Source organism: Python bivittatus, unplaced genomic scaffold, assembly GCF_059951505.1.
Source record: "Python bivittatus isolate LINGU-HERP-01145 unplaced genomic scaffold, Pbiv_v1 ctg000060_np1212, whole genome shotgun sequence".
In the NCBI taxonomy this organism is placed as follows: domain Eukaryota; kingdom Metazoa; phylum Chordata; class Lepidosauria; order Squamata; family Pythonidae; genus Python; species Python bivittatus.
Genome location: NW_028277044.1, coordinates 16,066,804 through 16,089,927, shown reverse-complemented (window position 1 = coordinate 16,089,927; position 23,124 = coordinate 16,066,804). Strand labels below are relative to the sequence as shown.

General features: G+C 40.8%; 1 protein-coding gene across 3 annotated transcripts in view; it reads left to right on the top strand.

Annotated features, from left to right (window-relative positions):
- The window catches only part of RASA3 (RAS p21 protein activator 3), a 167,159-nt gene that overhangs the window by 19,210 nt on the left and 124,825 nt on the right, over positions 1-23,124 (top strand). Inside the window, exon 1 of one of the 3 annotated variants that reach the window (XM_088136545.1) lies at positions 12,091-12,384. The exons of 1 other annotated variant lie outside the window; for it this stretch is intronic. In XM_088136545.1, the coding sequence (XP_087992671.1) occupies positions 12,330-12,384 (55 nt within the window). In that variant the 5' untranslated portion in view covers positions 12,091-12,329. Of the gene's footprint in view, positions 1-12,090; positions 12,385-16,467; positions 16,576-23,124 lie in introns of those variants that run through there. One more of the 3 variants, XM_088136546.1, reaches the window with a different exon arrangement.

The window sequence follows — 23,124 nt, the reverse complement described above, 5'->3', positions numbered from 1 at the left end:
GACAATATCAGGATTTTCATTTCTTACAAGAGTTAAAGTTGTTCTGGTCAATGAATTATATCCAGGGTCTGGTGTAGCCCTGCCAACTCAAGCTGACCACTGGGTCTTCTTGGAGAAGGAGGAGTGTCAAGTGCTGCTTATTTGGATGATGTTTATCTGAACATAAGGATCTTCATGGGTCATGGATATCTTTGTAAGATCATGCTTTGATTCTTGAAAAAAGTCCTTGCCTCCTACTGATACTATTCTATGGTCAGTGTTGACATAAGAGTTTTGGTTTGTTGTCTTAAATCTGATCTTGGCTGATCTCAAAAGTTAAGCGGGATCAGACCTGATTAGTACTTGGAGAGGACTAAGAAATGTCAGGATATAGACTAGCCTGGGAAGTTGAAAAAACATCCCTAAAGAAGGCAGTGGTTAAGTCATTTTCATACTGTGGCAAGAAAAGCTCTCCATAGTCACAAACACACCAGCAGCCAAGCTGAATTCAGAGAAAACCTTATATTTACCTTTAAATCACAAGGCCCCTTATTTATAATAGAGTGCAAAGAACTTGAAGCTGTGGAGTGTTGACCCAGACTTATTGCGAATAATTGTGAAAACTAAGTATCTAGAAGAAACACATTGGTTTTCTGTTAAAACATATGTATTACTTGCCATACTAATATCTGGAAGCTGCTCACCTAAGTGCATAATATATCTTTGAAAATGTAAATTGGATTGTTTAGTCTTGCAGCTGCTGTTGGTCTCTGCCATTTTAGAGAAGAAAATAAGCTTCAGGCTAAATGCTAGAACATGATAATCTGTTTGCCCAGTCCATTTTCCTGTATAGCAAAAACAACTTCATATACTTTAAGTAAATTGGGATTACTGTAACAGAAATGGTAACTGAAGTCCATTTGCCCTCAAGTAAAACCAAAATGAGCATTTTTCAGAAAACAAACTAGGGCCAATTTGAGATTTGCATTTTTCTTCTACAGTCCTCTATAAAGGTTTAATTTTATCGCTTTGCCATCTTTCCTGTTTCTCTCCTGTGCTGCTGTCCTGCTATTTTTATACGATGACAAGTGTATCACTGTTGTAAACTTCATTGGTATGTAGTTGATGTGTTTAGAAGTCTGTCAGTTAGATGCTGCTAACTGTGATGACATGAAAATGGTGAAACATGCATCATGACGCCATTGGCATCTGAGGAAGACAGGTAATAAAATGTCTGTCATGACATTACAATGCAAGTCCACCCATCCAAACTTACATTCCAACACTGGACCCAAGTACCTAAGTCATGGAGTTCGGTTTCAGCTCCTAACCTTCTTGCTCTCCCTAGAGACACCTCTGGTTGCAAACCAGGGATTAAAAACAAACAAACAAACACCCTGCATATAGAAGTAGAATTTTCTATCAGTATTGGGACAGGAAAGGATCTGATGTTTTTAAAATGTATTGAACATTATTCATTTCTCCTTCTAAGAAATGGGGGAGATGGGCGGTGTATAAATTTAATAATGAATAAATAAATAAAACAAAAGAAGCTGTATATGATTTTCCTGTTACCCTGGCTTTAACTGCAGCAGCCCTTTGAGGTATTTTAGGCGAAGAGTGCCAGACTTCACACTAGGATTGGTGGTAAATCGTAGCTTCCCAGAGCCTTAACCATTTGCTCAGCACCTGACTACAGAGAAGATTCTCCGACATGACTGAGCTAAGTTAGAACCTTTATTGCAGATAAGAAAGAAGCTATGCAGAGCAACATGTTCAGAGCCTCTATATATCTGTGCTCTTGGGTATAAACTCATGGTTTATTCCTTCTGCTTTTCTGAGTGAATAGATACTTGGTGGTTTCTTTGAGCAAATACAATATGTTTATGTAACAGTCCTCTCTAGCCTGGGAACTAGTGATTCCTATTTTGTTAACTTTAGAGAGGCACAGAATGGGTTTCTGTGTTGTATTAAGTCATAATGTTGTTTAGCTATGTTGTATATTACAAACCAACCATTGTGGTTTAAAAACAGTGTATGGCTTAGAATGTTCTGTGGATCCAACGAGTTATGGGTTATTTATTAAACTATGAGTAATATGCCAACCCAGCTATAAGAACTGGCATAAAATCACTGGCGAAACACTAGGAGTCTAGCTCAGCTAAAAGTAGATGTTACCTTTACTATCTCAGGCCTAATTTGACACTCCAACCATTATCCTAATCGCTAAATTCTGTGAGTTTCTAAATTGGGACCAGATTCTGTTTCAGTTTTGCCTCTGGTCAATCAGTTTTCTTAACTTACCAAGTTCTGTCTCCTCCTACTTTTCTCTCTACAGAGTGGGAGGATATTTCTATTCTGTTTTAGGTCTGGCCTATAGCACAGGATGGCATTCCTGGCCATGTGTCTTCTGTATATTTATTGCTTCTGTCTGGTGGAATGGGAATGCTTTGTAGGAAGAGATTAAATGCTTGTCAAAAATGCTAAGGCTGATTTTTTTTCTCTCCTTGTTCTTTCTCTCTTAATTTTTCAGAACATTAATGCAGGACTTGATGTGATGAATAGCCAAGCAATCTGTACAGTACAACATATTTAGAACAGCATCTTACATTAGAGCTTTCCTATTCTAGCTAGTAACATTCCACAGCTGAAAGACCAGATTCACAGAGTATGTCTTCAAAAGGATACTAATCCTCCCGTTCTCACTCTTCCCTCCCCCTCCTCTCCCCCCCCCCAACTCCTAGCACCTGTAATTTGCAGCCACTGGATTCTCTGAACAAAGGAATGGCATGTAGCTGTCCACGAGCCACAGCTGGCTTCTGAGCCTGGTGGCATTCTCTAAACAGAGCCACTCTTTCATTCATGTTCAGGTTTTGATTTATAAAATAACCCTTAATTTCTTGCATGTTGCATCTCTATTTTTTGTTTTTATATGTAATGTGGAAATGCACATATTTATATGTTGCACCATCCCTGTTTTTGCTAGAGAGTGGAATTTTGATTAATTTATTTACTGATTATATTTTTTATTGCCATGCCTCATAAGGACTCACTGCAGTGTACAATAAAAGCAAAAATGACCTTAACAATATAATTTCAAAAACATCACAGAACATAATAAATTCATTTAAAGTTCGGGGGCTGAGAGGGGGTGGAACTATATTGTACTGGTTCTCTTCCTTCCTGCGAGGCCAGTTTCAGTCTGTGTTGATTGGGAGCAAGATGTCCTGCCCTCAGCCCCTACTATGTGGGGTGCTGCAGGGTTCAGTACTCTCTCCACTCCTGTTTAACATTTTCATGAAGCCGCTGGGTGAAGTCATTTGTCACCAACATGGGGTGAGGTATCATCAGTACACTGGTGATACCCAGGTGTACATCTCTGCCCCTGGCAAATCAAGTGATGCTATTGATGTTCTGTCTCAGTGTCTGAAGGCTGTGGGGGTTTGGATGGGGAACAACAGGCTTCAGCTCAACCCTGGCAAAACTGAATGGTGTTGGATTTTGGGGCCTTCTGGATCCAGGAATTTACAATTTTTAGTGCTGGATGGGGTGGCACTGCCCCAAACAGACCCAGTGTGCAATCTAGGGGTTGTTCTGAACTCACAGTTCCTGCTTCAAAACCAGGTGGCAGTCATGACTAGGAGGGCCTTTGCGCATTGTGTTGTGCGCCAACTGCGGCCATTCCTGGATCGGAAGACTCTACTCTCAGTCACCCATGCCCTGGTCACCTCCAGAATAGATTACTATAATGTGCTCTACACGAGGCTGCCCCTGAAGAGTATCCAAAAGCTTCATCTGGTGCAAAATGCAGCAGCATAGGCAGTTATGTGCACTCCTAGAACTGCACATATTCCATCTCTGCTCTGCGAGCTGCATTGGTTACCAGTTTGCTTCCAGATCCAATTCAAGGTGCTGGTTATGACCTTTGAAGTCCTACATGGCATGGGACAAGATTAGCCTCTCCCTCTCCCTGGTTACATCTACCTGTTCCACCAGGTCCAGCAGGAGGGGCAAGTTCTGGGTCCCACCAGCTAAGGAGCTTCATTTGGCAGGACCCAGGAGGAGAGCCTTCTCTGGTGCGGCACCTCCCCTTCGGAACATCATTTCCCCCAAGGTGAGATTGGCCACAACCCTGTTGGTCTTCTTTTTAACTGTTTTAATTGTATTTTTAATGGTTCTGTTTTTAAATTATTTTGGTTGGTTGTTTCTTCTTTTTATTGCATGTGCCACCCAGAGTCAAAAGTGTGAGATGGGTGTTGACATAAATTTAATAAATCAAATAATAATATCACTTAGCTATTCATTTTGGAATCCAAGATCCTTAATTCATGCATCAAAATGCACTTCTGGTTCACAAACTACTATCTATAAATATGAGGCACTCCCAGAAATATAGAAATAGGCCATCCTGATGCTCGGGGAGGGGGGTGAGGAGCATTTGTCATGAGGCTGCAGAAAAGGCAGGCATCAAATTAATCCAAAACAGATCTTGCCATTCAGCCATTATATTGACAAATATCATTATCAATATCTGATAATGTCTGAGAGCTGAACATTGCATTCCAAAAAGAGATATTGTCAATTCTTAGCTACTGCCATTATTTCTTTAGCTCTGAGAACAGCATTCTCAAAGCTAAAGAAATAATCTATAACACCTCAAGTTAGACCTGGCCATTTTTACTGCAAGACTCTGTCAATTCACAGATGTCTGTGTGTAGACATATGCATGAATGGATATACTGTATAGGCATCCCATTAAGCTATAATATGGTTTGCTTAGGAATGGTTTCGCGTGATGGATGAGCACAACTCTGTGACTTAACAAATCATGGTTAGCCAATGTGAGAACGCAGTATGGCAGAGTCGCACGCTATGGATCTCTCTAAGACTTGTCGTGTGAATGTGCAAAATTCCTCTGCTGAAGAATTAAGTATGCACAGCCATATCAAATAATTTTCTGGGATAGTTTTGATACAAGTGAATCATCATCATATTACATTCATGCAAGTGGTAAATCTGCTAATGTCAACTTACCAGAACGGAGAGAGGGGAAATAAATGAATGGATGGATGGTTGAGCTGAACTATTCATTTATTAAACCTATTACAGTGACAATTACTATTGTCTTTCTGTGGATTACAAAAAAAGACATCAACAGCAAATGCTTTAGGTTATCTTTCTTTTTTTGACTGGATGAGAAAGAAGAGATGTTTCTCCTTGGATATACTGCTGCAGCCCTGATTTGTAATAGCTGTCCTTTTTAGCAAGTTTGATCAGAGGAAATCTTTCCCAGAGATCAGGGGTACACAGCCTCCATTAGCTTGAGGATTGTAATTGGTGATTTTGGGTGGCACATCAAGGGCTGCTCTGCAAAAGACTTTTGGAGGGGAATTTAGGTTTTTTTAAGCTGGATAATGGGTGCCAAAAAACATTTGCAGGCTTTTGCTCCTTCAGTCTCTCTCCCAATCTATCAACATAAGGGGGGGGGGGGAGAGAGACAAAAGATTCAACTTTTTCTCCTCACCTTCTCTAGGGGGCCTTCAGGAATCCCGAAGGCCATGTTGGGAAGCTGTAGGTAGGGTCTGAGCCACACTTCCTGATTTCCTATTGTAGATGTTTGGATTGTGTAAGAAATAATCCTGGGGTTTCTTCATGGCTGGGTTTGCACATCACCTTAACCCATAATGTGGTACGTCTGTTTGTGCCTCACTTATATGAACCTAGCCAATTGTGATTTATTAAACACACCATGGCTTAATACTAGCCATCAAGACTTTTGTAAAGACAGAAGCTTGGAACATAGCCACCAGGTACATGAAGCATGGGAACCTCTGAGTTTTGTTCTTATATATATGCTCCAAAAAGTGAAGGCGATGGTTTTGATTTTATTATAGTTAATTTACAGATTATTTTCTTTATAATATTGAGCAAAGGCCTTCAGTGCTTTTCACAGCCATAGATGGAGCCTCAAGAGAACAACTGCACTGTTTATATAAAGCACGTTGGCAGTGTGTTTTCTGATAACTGTGTATATGTGAAAATCTAGGTTGTCTGGGTAGCCTACCATCACATTTATGAAGAAGCTGAATAGGAACAGTGCAAGGATGCAGTCTTGATTGACACCCTAATAGTTGGAATGGTGCTTGATAGATGACTTTGGGGACTGAATCTGACTTTCAGGACACACCTCATAGAGGGTCCAAATGAGAGATAATAAACACTGACTGATCAAATAAGTTTCCATTTTTTTTCACAGTTTGGCTCAAGAAATACAGGTCAGTGTACAGTAGACTTGATTTTAAATACTGTAAATATTATTCTGTATGATTGAGTAAATGATGATACCACAGTGGATAGGGTCAACATTTGTCATCAATTCTGGAGGAAATTTAAGGGGCAAAAAAGACTCAGTGCATTCATTTTGGTCTTTGGACAGGAAAAATTGGTCTGATTTCAGGAGTTAATTTTTGAAATTGCCTCATTCACTTTAGGAGTGCTTTGGGGCTACAAAGGGAGTCCTGAGGGCTATTGGGTTTATAGTTTTATCTGCTGTGAGAACCCAAAAATTATGTTGCATTAGCAAGCCAGGATTAAGATAACAACAGTTTAGCATATTGTGTGAACACAGTCTAACAGGAAATATAGAAAAAGTAGTACACCTTTTCAGTTTGTTTCTCTTTATCAAATACACTAGCTGAGATCTTCTAAAGTGGCATAAACAAGAGTATTCCAAATACAAACAGATTTGCAGCTTACCAGCAGAGGGAGGAAATGCACTGGCTTTGTGACACAGTGGAGACAGAAGTGATATGAGTGTTAATCCTTGTGGAAACAATGCTGAGAGAAAAAGATCAATGTCCATGCTTTATTTCAATCTATATTTATGTCCCATGTGTGTATAGAATCTAATAGCCCATGTTGGTTGTTTGATTAAGAAGTTCTAATACCTGTAAATGTGGATTTGTTAAGTTATGTGTGAACTGGTTTTTATTAGCTGTTTCCATTATGTGAAGGTAATTACAAAATCTCTTGACTTCCTCTCAAGGGAAACCTCTCATGTAGTTCATTGGAAGGAAGTGGTTTTCTTGCCTGGTAGGAATGAGTCACAGAAGAAAATAGTTCTCTGTGGAAGTCTTATTGTTGTCTAATTTAGGTTTTAGAATCCCACTATAATTTGAATCCATGAAGTTCTAGACTGTAAATAACAATGAAACAATCCTGAAGCTCTTTTTAGTGTTCCATCTAAATTAGTTGAATTAATCACATAATTGTTTCTAGGATAAAGAATGGTGAAGAGATGGACAAATACATCTTTCCTTATTTTCAGACAATTGGTCCATATTTAGGAGACAAAAGATAAATTCTGTATTATGCAGTCCTTGATCTGCTGAGAGAGCACTTTGAGTCCATGCAGAAGTTCCATCTCTTGTTTTTCTTAATGTTACCCAAATCATGCCTTCCTAGAATTCTCCCCCCATAATTCATACCCTGGTACTGTTGCTTAAAATCTCCTTTTGAAATATATTCTGGATCTTTTTGATCCAGAGCAATGGAATAGATTTTATTAGAAATCTTTGCATTTGAATTTAGAGGACATCACATCTTGACACACTAAAATATGTTGTAGATTAGTGTAGAGTTTGCACTGCTTCCCACTGAAAGGACTCCATAATTAAAAGTAGTATTGAAATGTCATACCATATTAATTTAGGATACAATATTTATAGCCCATCTTCAGTCAGGTATCTCCATGAGAAGCTAAAGAAGTCTCAACATTAATTAAAAACAACAACAAAACCTAGGAAATGGAAGCAGCAGGATAAATGTTATAAATCAAACAGATACCATATAAAAACTTGTGCTTAAAAACCCAGTCAAACTCTGTGTTAGGTAAGCTAATTTACGTACCGCAGTTGAACAGGCCGCTTCCTGAGCCATCACTCTTGTATCTTTGAAACCAAGGAAGACAGCAATACAATATTGGCTTTTGGGAAGATGTTAGTAATTAGCTAGATGGATGTGGGAGAAGGCAGTTGCTGTAGTACCGTAGGGCCAGCTCCTAGACAGTTGGACTGGATAAGAGCAAACTGTTACTAAGGAAGCATGTGGGTGACATTGGGGTATGAAGAGATTGGGGTGTGGTATCTGCTCACTCTGCACCCAGGGAAATTAGGAAAGGCCATTCTCCTGCCTTAGCTCAGGCAACTGCAAGCAAACTGCAGAACAGCCTTCAGATTAGCACATTTCAGCACTTTATTTTCAGCGGTCCTAGAGGACAAATATCAGATGATTCCAATAGCAGGAGCACACACTGGTCTATGGAAGGAAGATGAGATAGGAACAGCTAGCCTATGTTAAAGTGCCTCCAGCTTTACAGGAGGCCTTGCTCCATTCATAGAATTCCCTTTCTAATATCATCTCTGGTGATGTTACCTATCGGTTGTTGGATTAGCAAGATGTGATCTCAGGGTCCGTTACCAGGTTCTAGACAACTGCCAGGCAAATATATTAATGCTTGCCTAAAGACTGTTGGCTGCATGATTATGATATTATTCAAATTTCTGTTTTAAGTTTGTGCTGTAGCCCCAAATTATTTCTCTATTTTTTCATTTTGTGCTTTAATATACAAACAAGATTACAACATCTCCTCTCCTCCCACAACAAAAATATTAAAAGCAGTTCAGTCTGTAACATTTACACTAATACGCCAGCTAAATATAAATGCATTGTACTAATCTAGTATACAGTTGTTTGTTGGGTTTGAGTGTGTTTTATGAAGATAGATATGTGATTTGTAAACCATAATTTGTAGCCTTACCTCTTATGGGAGGGCAGACATTGTGGCTTACCCAACAGATCATGATCATATAAACCATAGTATAACCTGATGTGTAAAGCAAAATTTTACCATTTGTCTGTCCCAGCAGGACAGCGCTTTAGAAAATAGCTGGCAGTATAGTTAAATTAAAAGTTGCTGGTGCTACATCCTTTTTTGTTAGGCATCACCTTGAGCAGGATAGGCAATCTACAGTCCACAGCACCTCTGGATCAGTCATTTTCCTTTTTCTGATACATACTGGAGACAATCCCAGTATAAAGAACTCTTCTCTATTCAAGGGGAGAGAACAGATTCTAGCCGATAATAGCCACGTATGTTATTAATTTTACTACAAGTTCTTGCTTGATCACAGGCAAACAACTTCGCTGGGTAATTTGGCTTATTTGAATTGGGAAGCTGAAAGAGTTAGAATTCCCAAGACATTATGTAACAACAACCCTGTATTTTCATCCAGTGTACACTCAGCAGGAGCCACAGTCAATGTCAGCTGTATGAATCATTCATGTTTTTAAATTACTAATTATCCTACTGACACCTGATTTTAAAAGTTATATTTTACCAGAAAGGAAGATGACCCGGAATCTAAGATAGCCTTCTACAAGGAAAAATACACAGAAGAAAAATTAGATTTCTATCACTGTATTTTCAGCTAATCTAACACGATACACCATTTTAAAGGTAAATTATCTTTGAGAAAATGTTATCTCCTTTTTTTTGCGTAAATACAGTTTGCCAGATTAAATGCATGCTTTAAAATGTTTTATGCGAAGAGACCATGAATCTGTTAACTGTAACAAATGCTGGCGGCTATTATAAGAGTTCTACTCTTTAGCATTAATCTGTAAAATTGCAGTAGAGGTAGCAGTTTTTCATTATAGCATCTTTTGTGGTGAGATCGTTAATAAAATTTGTAAAGCTAGAGTAAACATACTCTAGTTTGATTTATCAGTGAGTCCTTGTGTAAGGATTCTTAGCAAAGGATACTATAAGATTAGCTGGGCTGATGCAGCAGGCTAAGTTATAATGTGATTTGTTTGTTTTTGGTTTAGCATGTCGCTTTAAATCATGATTTAGAGTATAATATATTTTTTTAAATATAACAAATTAAATATAAAACTGGAGGGTCATCATACAATCCATATGTAATTAGAATTAATATTAAAAATAGATGAAAGGGTGTTTTTTAAATGAAAAATCTAGTTATCTGTAGGTTACCACTTAGGGCCTAGTGTGGCTCTCTGCAGTAAACTATGGTTGTGTGAACAGTTACAACAGTATCAGTTGTTCCAGACCATTTCCAGACAAGGAAAACAGCTTGGTTCCTATTTATGTCTGCATCTGTTGTAGTATAATTGAAATTGCTGTGACTTTAAAGTCTTCCCTTGGCCTTCCTTCCAGCTCTGCAGGCTCAAATGTTAGTTTGATGGCAGAGCTGAAATTGAAAAGCAGAAGAACTGGTGTGCAAAGTGCTAGGTTACTGGAGTAAAATTGTATTATAATTTTATAAAATATTATTATTTTATAATCTGTCTTTTCTCCCAGAGTTAAAGATAGCTTACATGGGAATCTCCATTTTATTCCCATAACAATAACCCCATGACATAGGTTGAGTTTATAACAACCAGCTCAGTTACCTAAGTGAGCTTCCATGACTTAGACTTAAACCTGAATATTCCCCATCGTAGCCTAACAGTTAAACTACCCCTCCCCCCATTTTCTTTTCTCTCTTTCAAGTGGAGTGGGAGTGCAGGATTTACAGACACTTCCAGGGGCAACTATAGAGGGTCATAAAAGTCAAGATGGTGGTAGTGGCTGTATAGTTGAAGCCCTGCCCCTTTTATATGGGTCACACATACCACACATGTAAAAAGGGTGGGGCTTTGATCTCAGTCTTACCCTGTTGACTCTGCCCCCTCGAGCGGTGCTGGCTTAATGTGTGCAGTGAGTTCTGTTCCTCCTTCCTGGCATTTCAAAGCAATAGAATACTTGATCTCTTTTAGACTGCTCCTCAGAGTCTGAGGAATGAAAATAGTGTGAAAATGCCCTTAGAAATTTAGCACTCAAACCTCCTTTTGAGTTGGAATAAAAAAAGAAGAAATGGTTATTTTAGCCTGCTTTTAATAACTGGTCACATCAGCCTTCCCCAACTTGGTGTCCCTCAGATATGCTGGACAATGTAATTTATCATTTACTGTCAGAACAACCTTTGGACTTGCCAGCAGGGGATATAGGAGTGGGAGTCCCAATGCATCTGGAGGTTGTTGAATAATGGTGAATTAGATTGTGGGCTACTATATTATTCTTTTGTTTCCTGCAACTTGAGTTCGTACTAGCTCTAGTTTGTTGAATAAGGTTCAGGGGGAGGTGGTTTGAACCTGCTATGCCTCTCTGGATTGTTTGTAACAGCAAAGCAAAGATTTGTGGCACCTTAAATGTTTATTATCCATGTAAAATTGGGGGGTAACTAAAAGCCTTTCTTCACTAGGGATCTCCAGCCTAACTCACTAGTTAAATCTATATAACATGTTCTGAGAGCAACATGCTGCCCGAGCTAGTTAACAAACAGAGATTGTTTGTCTTAGCAATAAGCACAGGGAAGGCATAATTTGGTGATCCTGGTTGGCTGCTCCCCATCTGACTTACAAGCTCTCCCAGAATCTACTAAAGACTGATCAAAGCTGGATGTGTCATTTGACTCTCCTCCATAAAGTATACGCGTTTAGGCTCTGTGAGGATTAAGCGGGAAATGGTGGCTATTTCCCAGGGCTGCAAGGACAGGCACGCCTACGAGGCTGTCTGGGATAGGGGCTGGAAACAGGATTGGCCGGCCGAGGGTACCAAGGGAGGACCCCGGGATGCTGGTGCCGGCGTCAAGTTCCATGGGGAGGACGGGGCAAGCGTGGGCCTTTGGCGAAAGGGACGCGGGAGAAGCCGGGGTTTGAGCACAAACGTGAAGACTGGGCAGATAGGTGCAGCGCATCCCTTCTGCACATGCGATTTTATTTTAAGCAGTACAGTGACAGGGTGGCTCTGGAAGGCGTTCGTGCACCGCCCTGCGGGGTAAAGCGCGATTCTAATTCGGGATGCTCCCTTAAGGTGAAAGGAGGCGCGCGGCCGAGGAAGCCGTCTCAGAGCCGCAGCCGCCGGTCAAGGCGCTGCCGCCAGAGCCGCTTCCTCCGGCCCCTTCGCCCGCGCCGCCGCGTCCTCTCCAGCTGTTTGGTTTGCGCGACAAATCTCTCTCCCTGTTCCTCCTTTCCTCCAATGGGGAGCGGGCCGCCCGGGCTGGGCCAATGAGGGGCGCCACCCGGCCTGCCGCGCCAGCCAATGGGAGCGCGGGCGTGGGGACGGCCGTTGCTGGAGATGTTCTCGCTCGTCTTCCCCGGCGGGGGCGAGGTGGGGGCGGTCGGGCGCCTTTTCCCCCTGTAGCTCGGGGCGCGTGGCGCATTGCACTTGCCCGCCGGCGGCGGCCCCAGCCCAGCGGAGCCGCGCTCGCTCTGTCGCTGCTGCAAGCATGGCGGTGGAGGAAGAGGGGCTCCGGGTGTTTCAGAGCGTCCGGATCAAAATAGGTACGGTGCGGGAAAGCGAGGCGGGGAGCAACAAAGGGAGCGGAGCGAGCCTCCCTGCCATGTTCGCCGGGGACGTGCTGCCAACGCCGGAGGCAGGAGCGGGGCTGCCCTCGCGCCGCCCGGGGCTCGGCGGGCTTGCGGGCTTCGCGCTCTCCCCGCCTTCTTGCGAAGTACTTGCGGAGAAAGCGGGGAGCGGAGGGACCCGCCGCTTCCCTCGGCTGCGCGGGGCGGGCCCGCGGCGCCCCTCGCCGGCGCTTCGCTCCTTTCCTCGCCGCCTCGGGTCCAAGGACGGCGGCGGCGGCGGCGGCGTGGGAAGGGCGTGCTGCGGGAGGATGGTGGCCAAGGGAAGTGAGGATGCTGCGAAGCAGAAGCGGGAGGGGGAGAAATCCGGGGGAGAGGCGACTTGCCAGTTAGCATCGCGCGGAAAAAGTCGCCCCTTCGCCCAGCAGAAACCTGCCGGGCGAGGTCACTCCCCGCGCGTGCTGCCCCAGCCCCAGCCCCAGCCCCGGGCTCTCGGCTCCCGGTGAAGCCGGACGCTCCGGAGCGAGCTTCTCGCGCTAAAATCCGTGGGTGGCTGTTATTCTGCAGTTAGTTGGGCTTCTGATGATCAAGTTTGGCAAAGACTCCGGAGGCTCATTTTTGTCAGCCGATATGCAGTTCACTCAAGACCGTTTCCACAAGTCGTGGATGATCCTTTCCTGCTTTTTGGCGACCTCTCTGAATGCTTTCTCTTCGTGGCGCTTCAGTGCAGCCCTTTCATGCTCTCCGCCGCCATTGATGGGGAGGGGGGTTCACTGGACCATCCTGCCACCTCATTCATAAAATGTTGAGAGATGTTCAAGAGACCAGTATCGTTCATTTGTAGATTGGTCGTGTTTTCCTACTCTGCTTCTGTCCTATTTTACCCTCAAGAGGATCTGATGAAGGAAAGAAGGAATAGTTTATCCTGTTCTTTTGATTGCTAGTGCTCTGTGTCTAGTACCCAATACCAGTTTATAACTACACCACTGCTTATGGGTTCCTTTTGCATTCCTGCATCCCATAATACTCCAGAGACTGCCAATCTCATTGCCATTTCCTGTTGGCACAGTGTTTTCATGATGAAATATCAGTTTTTGTTCCTCTTTGTTTCCACTGCTAATCCTGTAAGGTTTTTTATTCTTTTAATGTAGACCTGCTGGAACTTTATTTATAACTTGGCTCTATGTATGCCTACCTAGCAGTAAATCACCCTAAGTTTAATCAAGCTAAGTTTATTAATCAGTAAATATGTATATGGCTGCAGCAGAGTATTTTGCACAGCAGGTATTCTAGTGTTTTCATGCCCTTATATGTTTTGTTCTTTAACGTGATTGATAAAACCACACAATGGACTTCTATTTCATATATTGGTGGATTTCTTTTTCGAGATGACAGGTTTATAGCATACATACTCATTTTTTCCCCATGCTAAATACGCTTTTTGCCTTAACAGTTGCCCATTTCTGTAGTCCTCTGAACCTGCTTGAAATGATTTTACAGGATTAAAAGAAAAAAGTATATACTTCTAGATAATGACAGTTTTGAAATACTGCCTGTAATTTGCTGAAAAACTTCCATCAGTATCATTCAAGAATTGTTTTAAACATTTACTTAGGCAAACAGTACTAGTAGATTGGCTTAGCGTATAACATAGTAAACAGACTCTGAAGAAGTGAATTTGAAGTAGGTAGTGTAATTATAATAACTTTCCCCATATTCCAAATCGCTAACACTTCAGTCTATTATTAACTCTTTATAGCATGCCATGTAATTGTGTGGCTGTTACAGGCAGTAATTTAATTTGTTTGAAGGATGTGTTATTATTTTGACTGTTGAATCACTTCCAGACTACATCAATAAAAAGTAAGCAACAGATGTCATGGTTGTAGATAAAAACTCACTGGTATTGATCTGACTGTACGTTAGAGGGCAAATGCTATACTCACAACAAACCAAGTCTAGTGGGATGACTCTGTTCTGTTCACTTTCCCTGCTGTTATAGAAACCGCAGCGTCTATTTACTAGGGTTGTGCAAAACATTTGAAAAGGGTGCTTCGCAAAGGGTGCTAATGTAAGTAAAACACCCATACTTGTAGCATTAAAACCCCTATATTTTCTGAAGGGCTCATGTGGCTGGTCTGATGGCTGCCCATGTTTGCCTGTGTACAAGAGTGCATGTAACAAATAGTGCTTCCACTGGAACTGCCAGTGAAGCAAAACAGGTCTGCATGCACACACAAATGCAGCGGGGGCACAGCCTTCAAAGTAATCGTGCAAGCCTTCTAGATCCAGCTGCTTTAACATTTTAAGGAAGGGTGCTAACATGCTTTGTACCCCCCCCACCCCACTTTTCAAATATTTTCCACAACCTTTATATTTGCGCTCAGGAAACGCTTAAAGGGTATAAGAATTCTACTGAAATGTACTGGATATAGATTGCGCAAGGATGTTCAGTGCATGTCATCAGAATGCAGATAAGCCAATACAATAATTCAGGATTTGTTTTCACATTCCACAAACAAAGGAAGACTTTGTGGTGTTAAATACTTTTTATGAGTAGATCTGCTAAACAAAGTGTCGAAGAACTGTACTTAAGAGTAAAACATAAGCCTCACAATAAATTTGGATCTTGTACTGTGGATGTTTTTCTTGTTGATCCTTATGGCAAACCACTGTGAGCCTGGAGTTGATTTGCCAGAGTCCAAATGGAATGAATGAATGAAGAGCATGCAGCCTTGCTAGAATTTGAAAGCCGAGGCCAGTGAAGATTAAGATCTGTTCTGAACAGTAGCCATCTTCATTTGATGTTTAGTGTTGTCCTATCTCAACCTCAGAGATCCTGGAGCAGCTCATAGTTTATGCAAAAAAGAGCTACAGCTAAATTAGCATATCTCACCCAATAATGTTGTCTTTACGAGGAACTGTACAGAAAGAGCTGCATACTAAACAAATCATTTTGTCTTCCTATATTTCTAGCTATTCATCCGAATGTCCAGCCCCCTTCCTTCATTTGTCCCTGGAGTTCATACTTTAAAAGAAGGGTGGAAAGGGCCCCAGATTTCACTTTGATTAGCCCCCAAACCTTGTTTGCTCACTAGTGATGGAAAGCAGCTATGCCAAACCCTGGAGTATGCACCTTAAAATAGGCTCCGCTTAGTTTTAAACTACGTGCGAGAACTCAGAAGAAAATCTATGTGTGAAATAGTCTTGCCTCCTAAAACTTCTCTCTCTCTCCCCTCCCCCAATGATTAAGTATGGTCTCCAGGAGCCAAAAGGTTGTCCTTTCCTGTTTTAAAGCACTTTGGGCCCAAAGCAGACAAACTGTGAAATGCATAATTAGAATGTATGCCAATATTAATGGCACTGAGGAGACAATATTCTTTAGGATGAATTGGTGTATGGATAAGTGAAATATCCTTTTCACCCTTGTGATGATCCTGGCAAAAATCACTTCCTTCCACCCACGCCTGCGGTTACATAGTAAGATCTTTATTAAGAAGCCTTTTGAAAAATGTGCATTATATTCCAGTGTTGATTTTTTAAAAAATCTGGAAGACTGGTTCATATGATTGCTCTACTTTTTCTATTCTGAGATTCTTTCTTTCTTTCTTTCTTTCTTTCTTTCTTTCTTTCTTTCTTTCTTTCTTTCTTTCCTTCTTTCCTTCTTTCCTTCTTTCCTTCTTTCCTTCTTTCCTTTCTTTCCTTTCTTTCTTTCTTTCTTTCTTTCTTTCTTTCTTTCTTTCTTTCTTTCTCTTTCTTCATTTTTCCTCCCTCCCTCCCTTTTTTCAAATAGATCTCTTTCGCTGTCTGGTTCATTTACATTACTGTAACTATTTTTGACTGGAGCAAAACAGCAAAGAAAAATCAATACTGTAGAGGTTTAATCTCTGTCTTAATTTTCTTATTTAAAAATATGCTATAAACAAGGTAACTCAGCAGTTGGTCTTGCCTCTTTGTATAAACTACAATTTGCAGTTTTTCCTTTCCCATAGTTACTCCTGACTCACATCCTGGGGTTTCCCTGAGGTTCCCGCAATCCTCAGGACAGACTTTTTCTTTTGGGTTCAGGGAGTTGCAGCTGAAACAAAGGGATGGGAAATCCCCTTTGCCATGCTGTCCTTATTCCAGTGCGCACTGATATCAAATGAGGTCAGAAGGGCTTATTCCCAGGTAAGCAAATACACGGTGGAAGCCAAAGTAATATATTGTTGTGTTGACTTATGTTGGAAATTATACATCTTTCTCTATAAAAATTAACAAGTAAATGGATTTAAGAGATGCTGTAAGTGTTAACATTAAAATATATATAAAGGGTTTTTTAAAAGTTCAATTTAGTATCATTGAGCTTTTTAAAATTTTTATTAGTTCAGAAATATATTTTCTCTGTTTTCATTGATTACATTGGCAGTCCTTCATAAGTCCTAGCTGGTCTTAGCAGTCAAATAACAAATGATTGCTGGACCAGTTAACCTCCCGCCCCAGTGGAAGGTCACTATTAAGGGAGGGTCTTCTAGTTGCAGCAGGGCAAAAAGGGAATTAACTCTAGAAAAGGCACCATGAAAACAACTTTTGCAACTGATAGATAATTATCTCCCCTTTTCCTCCCCTCCCCCTGAAATCAAGTAGGAAGAGAGGGTTGGCTTAATCCTGCATTTGGTGGAAAATATTTTTTATTGAAACATTTGTCATGGTTGGCACGGGAAGTGAACATTTTTTTTCTTTCTAATCATTAAGGCTCCCAAGTGTTGAAATAACTCATTTAATATCTTGTTGTGAGGATAGAAAGCCATGTAATGAATGTGTCCACACCCTGTGCTAAGCTGTGGTTTACTTAATCATGAAGAAGACATAGTTTGATCTTGCAGCATACTAAACTATGAACTCTGGTTCATGAAGCAGACTATAGAGAAACTCGTACAGTATAGCAACCACACAAAATCTAACCCTAGGTTTTTTAAAATACAGTTTGTTGAACAAGCAGTCTTGACCTGGTTTGCATATAATGCTACGCTGAGATGAGTGATCCTTCCAGGGGTGGGATGGGTGTGTGCGTGTGTGCACTTTTACTGTCGTTTCAGACAAGTCATATCACTGAAATTATTGGGGATGCAGTTTTCCTCGCCTTTCTTGTTTTGTGGGGTGACATAAAGATAGTTTGATGTTTAAGCCCCAAAGGCCCCCATACTGCCAATGGATGAAGATGATGATGGGAATTTCAGTAGTAAAACTGAAGAAGACTTTGGTAAAAATAAAAAAAAAAGAACAGTGGCTTGGGGACAATATGTTGTCTGCACCAGACAAAAGAGAGAGATGAATTCTTGGCATTGGTAAATAAGTTATTTATTTGCCCTGGCATGTTTCAGAAAATGTATTCCCTTTAAAGGGAACTTCTGAAATGGTCTTGGATTAATTGACTGGTGTGGTCTGCAAAACTGACATGTGAGTGCCCTTGAAAAAGGAATACATTTTTTAAAATGGATTGGGCTGAACACATACTTGGTATTCCTCCTTCTCTTTTTTGATTCCTTCAGTGCCTGCCCTCCTCTTTCATCATTTATCCCTGCACCAGCCATAATGTGGCTTGTTTGACGTAATTTGGTATCTTCATTATTCCATGGTCTTGTTATAGCCCATTATTTGAATTGCTGTACATTGAAAACATAATGTACATATTTCTTTTGTATTCTCAGTTTTCTCCAAGGAACAACAGGCAGCATGTATTGTTCCTCAAGTTCCCAGGCCCACAGGGTACAAACTTTGTTGTAAGCTTAGGCAAACTTTTTATGGAACACAAACAAACAGACTTTGATCATGATATACCAACAGGATCTTTTAGGTCCAGTATATGGATTATCCTCTGCTCCAGAAGTGCGTTGGGATAATAATGTGCAGCTGGTGGGTTTTTATAATGGTGACTAAGTACATTAAATATTCTGAACTCTCTGAGTACAGTATGCTTAGGATTGTGTGTATTATGTTATGTATTCCATGCATATATTATCCAACATTTCACAGTTTGTGCATTTGAAATAAGACCTTGCTTACTGAAAGCTTGCACAATCATAAATGGATTACTTAGTCTTTAAGATGCTGTAGAACTCCTGGGTGGTTTTTAATTTAATTAATACTTTAGCAATTTTATGTACCTCTGGCATTATTCACCCTACATGCACACCTTTTTACATTTTAGAATTGGAAAAACAGGTTTCCTACTTCTTGTTTTTAAGACTCTCTAGACAACGTGTGACCCATTGGGTCATTGTTTCAGAGATATTTTCTTACCTAAACAGGGAAACAGAATGATCAAGGGCAAAAAAACAGTGGGAGTGTGAGAGACTTGTGACTTGCTGCTGGCTTCCCCATTGACTTTGCTGGCAGGGAGCATCAGAAACCAACCAACCTCCCTCCCTCCCTCCCTCCCATAATATAGGTGCATACCTCCCGTCGAGGTGCATGCATATATTATATTTGCCCTCCCCTCACAACCCTCAGGAGAGCCCCCATGAAGCCGCCTCCTCCTCCTCCTCCTCAACTGACCCATGGAACTACCTACCACTTTGCTGGGGGGAGGTAGAACAAAGGGAGCCATGGACCACAAGGAAAACTACAACCCTGATCGCCATCCCAGCATGTCCCTAAGGGCCTCCTCCATCAAGGGAGGAAGAGGGCTCACCCATCGACCACCGGTGCCCCCCAGCCAGCCCTACCTCACCAGCAGGCATCCAAGTTGCTCCTTGATCCTTCTGTCAACGCCCACAGCAGTTAAGAGATTTAAAATTTCTGCCTTGTTTCCAAAGCAGCCAATCGCCATTTGCCTGTCAGGCCTTGCCACCAGCTGATTGGGCACAGGGGCCAGAGGGAGGTGGGAAAGAGGTTGGGGATACACCCATGATGGTCACGTGACCTGGGCTGACCATGGCAGCACGGCAGCACACAGTGCTGAAGCAGCCACAAATGCCCCAAATTTCAGTCCCATGGGAGTAATGGGTCCCAGATTTTGGACGCATTCCATAAATTAACCCATTTGAGGTAGCTTGGTTCAAATTGTTGCCCTGTGATGCACTGTTTTGCCCAGTTGAAGGTTACAGACATGAGAGTTTTAGTAGTATATAGATGGGAGGTAATCCAGATACCATCCTCACTGAGCATATATAAAATGCTTTTTTGTTGAGCAGAGAGTTAACGCATGCACACACACACTCCCCACTCCTAATGATATAGTAGAAGAATCAGTTGCTTTTTGATGATGGCACATAACACATTGCATGCTGTTATAGTCAACAAATGTTACATTTGCCCTAATATCAATCTTCTTTGAAGAATAATTTTACAGTTGTAAATCTTTGACTTTTTCAACTCTTATTCATGAACATATATTTTGTCTGTGTATTGATCATGGGAGATTTGTATGATCAAGTAGGATCTCCTGTGCGTTGGTAATTGTTCTTCAGAGCATGAGTATTGGAATCTCTGACATGGTCACCATTGTTGAGATCTTGGTGACTTACCATATGGAATCATTTTGAAAGTGACAAAGAATATGCCAATATAACAAGATTATATCTTGGATCCATTTTATCATACATTTTTTAATTTGTTTTGTCGTCATATCATATCTAAGTAGAAGTTTATATGTATGCCCTAACAGATGGTCTGTATGAGCATTTCAAATTGTGTCGTTTTTTCTTAATGCCTGTCCTGGTTTTTAAGGTCAATTTTCCAGCAATTTGTAGGTACGTCAACTGTCTATTATATAACTTCAGTAATTTTCTTTATCCACTCACTAATAGCAATTTTGAAACTCTATCTTTGTTTTAAATAAATAAATTAAAAATTAAAACAAAAAAGGTGATATCTTGGGACAGATTGCAGCTGCATGCTGATTTTATCTTTTAACTTTTATTGATTTATTCTAACTTCTTTACTTGATTGTTGTGAACTGCCCACAGTCATTGGGAATTAGGCAGCGTACAAGTTTAATATATCATCCCATCACCACCATCATTGTCATCATCATCATCATTAGATGGAAATCGTGGCTTCATTTCCAAATGTTACTGTGATGGAATGGACTTATGAAGGCCAGGCTCAGGGAAATAAGCGTGTTCTTAGCCCCCAACAGGAGCATGGGAAGTTCAAGAAGATGAGGCTGGCACCTCCCTAAGGAATTCACGGTGTTGTGGCTGGCTGGCTTGGGGACTTGGGTTCAGTCTGGTGAGATTCTGTCTTGAGGTGGAAGCTAATAAACGGAACAGAACTGTATTTGCATTGTCTCTTGGAGTTCTTTGGGCTGAACCTGACATTGACCCACTTTTCCCCTAATTTTTTTTTATAAGAACTTTATTATATTATATTACAAAGTACAATTAAAATACAAAACAGAGTACAGCAAAGAGAGAAGATAGAGCTAAAAGAAAAAAGACAAAAACTAAAATAGTGAGGATAGATAGAAAATTGAAACAGAAAGTGACTTCCGACTATCTCCAATACAGATATAGATACAAATTAAAAAAAATTAATCTCTTACCACTAATTAGTCCAAATTCACATTATTTCTATCAAGACAAACCATCTAATCATTAAAGCCCACAATCAAAGCCTCGTTTTTTCCCCACACAAGCACATAATCTAAGAAGGGTTGCCATAAGGAGACAAATTTAGAAACAGTATTATCTCTTATTAACGCTATTAACTTCACCATTTGAGCCAAATCCATTAATTTAATGATCCATTCTTCCACTGTAGGTATTTGTGGATCCTTCTATCTTTGCGCATATAGCAGTCTTGCAGCTGTGATCATATACAAAAGCAGAGTTCCATGTTGTTTCTCCAGAGCTTTCTCCATCAAACCCAATAAAAACAGTTCTGGGTTTTTTTGAATGCTCAGTTTAAGAATCTTTTGAATAGCAATACTATCTGATCCCAACATATTTTAGCCTTTTCACAGGTCCACCAAAGATGATAAAAGGTTCCTTCACCCTGCAAACATTTCCAACAAACATTTGTTACACCAGTATACATTTTTGATAACTTATCAGGAGTTAAATACCAACGATACATCATTTTATTAAAAAATTCTTTTAAATTATAATTCAACGTAAATTTCAAACCTTTATTCCACATATTTTCCCATTTTTCCCTAATTTTGAACCAGCTGCTTTTAATCTACCTTCATATTGTTACAATCATGAAATTGCTTGGGGAAATACTGCTTCTTCATGCATTGAGGTTATCTTAGAGCTATACCTGAAGCATGCATCCTTGTCAGTATAGTTTTGAACTTTGGCAAGGAAAATTATGAGGTCCAAGGTCTGTGATTGTGCCAGAGCACTAGCATTTTAAAATGAAATTTGCTCATGGAATCTGCTAATGTTGGATATCAAAAACAGCTTGTTCGTGCTGCATAATTTCCTCTTGATGTTAGCATCTGGAGATGGGACAGAGGATTAATGCTAGCTTTCCTTGCAATTTCTGCTGCTCAAGGCCCAAGGGGTGGCTTCTACAACAATACACTAAAAGTAGTATACTACTTTATAGAAGGAACGGAGAATATGTATTATGTATCACTTGGAAGGATATGGAATTGCTCCTTCAATGAAGATTGCAAAATAAAAATACAAAAAGAAGATGCTGTTATTATATAGTGAAATAGTAGAATGAGAGACAGTTTGGTGCAGTGGTAAAGGCACCAGTCAAGAAACTGGGAGACTGTGAGTTCTAGTCCCATCCTAGGCCCAAAGCCAGCTGAGTAAGCTTGGGCCAATCACTGTCTCTCGGCCATAGGAAGGAGGAGGCAATAGCAAACCACTTCCAAAAATTTTGCCAAGACTAGTCCAGGCAGTCACCAGGAGTCAACACTGACTGGAAGGTACACGCACACACACAGTATAATAGCACCAAGTATATTCATTGCCATCTGTTTAATTTCTGTTTAGAATTTTTAAACTTATTTTAAAATGGGCTGAAAGCAAAGGGCATTCTGGACCAGGCAGAGGTATTTTGGATTAAAGAGGCAGCTTTTGTTGGCACTCTTTGCCTTTGAATACTTCGCTGCTGAAAGAAACATTTTTGCTCAAATCCCCGGTGGCTGTCATTTATGGCAGAATAACAGTTGATACAAGACTGAAAGCTTGTGAAAGTAAGTGGCTCTTATATGTCAGGAGTAGGTGTTCTAAAGCCTGTAAAAAATTAATGTATGGCATGTACCAAATGACTACTTACAAGAAACACAGGAAAAATTATATATTAATATCCATTAAGTATTCCTTCATTACAGTAATACCTCGGCTCACGAACGCTTCTATTCACGAACAATTCGGTTCGTGAACAGCAGCGTTTGCAAAATTTTGCTTCTGTTCGCGAACTCTGCATCAGGTGACGAACATGACCTGCAGCCATCTTCCCTCCTCTGACACGTGGTCGTGGCTTCCTCTAGGCGAGATCGCGGTTGCAGACAGACACTTCCTGTGAAGCTTTTTGGGGTGCTTTTTAGCACATACAGTACATCTAGCATGGCTCCAAAGAAAGTGCAGAGCAAGCATGGTGGTAAAAAGAAAGTGCAGAGCGATAATGAAGGTGACAAGAAAGTGCAGAGCAAGAATGGTAAGAAGAAGGTTTTGAAGAAAATAACCATTGAATTGAAGAAGGAAATTGTAGAAAAGCCTGAGCGTGGTATTTGTGTGACTGATCTGGCCTCGGAGTACAAGATGGCGAAGTCGA